The sequence below is a fragment of the Gavialis gangeticus genome, unplaced genomic scaffold, assembly GCF_001723915.1.
Source record: "Gavialis gangeticus isolate Ggan-Ray unplaced genomic scaffold, GavGan_comp1, whole genome shotgun sequence".
NCBI classification, from domain to species: domain Eukaryota; kingdom Metazoa; phylum Chordata; order Crocodylia; family Gavialidae; genus Gavialis; species Gavialis gangeticus.
This window is the reverse complement of record NW_017729030.1, coordinates 42064532-42065685: the sequence shown is the minus strand read 5'-3', so window position 1 is coordinate 42065685 and position 1154 is coordinate 42064532. Positions and strand designations below refer to the sequence as shown.

Here is a 1154-nt window from a genome sequence, read left to right as displayed (position 1 = left end):
TGACATTTTGGTGTGACTTTCAAATCAAGCCTTGGTTATTTAAGTGTGTTCATACTATCTGGATATTTTTTAAATAGTTTATTTTCTCCCCTATTTGTGCCTTTCCTCTACTTTTGATCTCATTTAGTCCTATTCCCTGCATAATGAAGTACTGCATAAGTGAAACAAATACCTTAAGACAAAGTATTTCACTCTTCTCCTGGACTATAGGGCACAATAGGAAACAAGTAGTAGTACTTTTATCATTCAAGGAAAATGATATATATTTTCCTATTATATATTTTATCTAATCCGTGGAAAGTGGGGTCCAAAGTGATTCTCTTGAAAGAATGGGCTTCCCCCCACCCTTATTTTGTTCTCCAATTATGACAAATACACGTATTTTTTTTTTTAATAAATTTGTTAGTAGTATAACTAGAACAGCCAGTTTGGCACTTAATTCATTCTTGTGGGCCTAACAGCCCTAAATAACTGTTACAATTAAAAACATTCAGTTTAAAGAATTACTTTAGCTATTAATTTTCATTTCTGATAAAATGAGAGAGAGGCCATCTTACATTTGTTAAATGACTAGCTAACATTTACATACCACATACACAGAGAAGCTTCTAAATAGTTTTACCAAGAGTGGAGCCATTTAAGCTAAGCATAGGTTTAGTAACATTCCCACAACATCCCAAAGTGGCAAACAATCATAGTTATCTTGCATACACACCTGATAAGCTGCAAGAACGCACCAGAGTGAATACAGTGAACAGTCTAATGGTGAAGTGCACAGAAACGTAAGCTTCAACGTCACACGAATGTCCTTTACGGCACAAGCTGGCCAAGTAGTGACATCTAATGGGCACTTGCAGAACTGTTTCAAACATACAATCAAGGCCTGGAATATTTTGGGGAAATTGGTTTAGAGGGGAATCCTTTCTAGATCACTTTGTTTGGCTGCTATGATGAGCAATGTGTTAAGTCTACAAGGAGATCTTGGATGGGATTTGTTATGCATGCTTATCAATATGTGGGTTATCTGGACATATTTGGTATCAAAAAGGCCAGCAAGCTGCCTGAGCATTTGGCTGATGTTCAAAGACCGTCAAAAGTACTCCGTATTCCACTAGCAATGATTATCAACACAATGTCATTATAAGCTCAATGTA

At 36.1% G+C, this 1154-nt stretch overlaps 1 protein-coding gene across 1 annotated transcript in view; it reads right to left on the bottom strand.

The window, feature by feature from the left end:
• The window catches only part of NOCT (nocturnin), a 14000-nt gene extending 13113 nt beyond the window's left edge, over window positions 1-887 (bottom strand). The window contains exon 1 of the mRNA XM_019522099.1: window positions 716-887. Within this exon, the coding sequence (XP_019377644.1) occupies window positions 716-872 (157 nt within the window). The 5' untranslated portion in view covers window positions 873-887. The remainder of the gene's footprint in view (window positions 1-715) is intronic.
• Between the last annotated feature and the right edge of the window lie 267 nt (window positions 888-1154).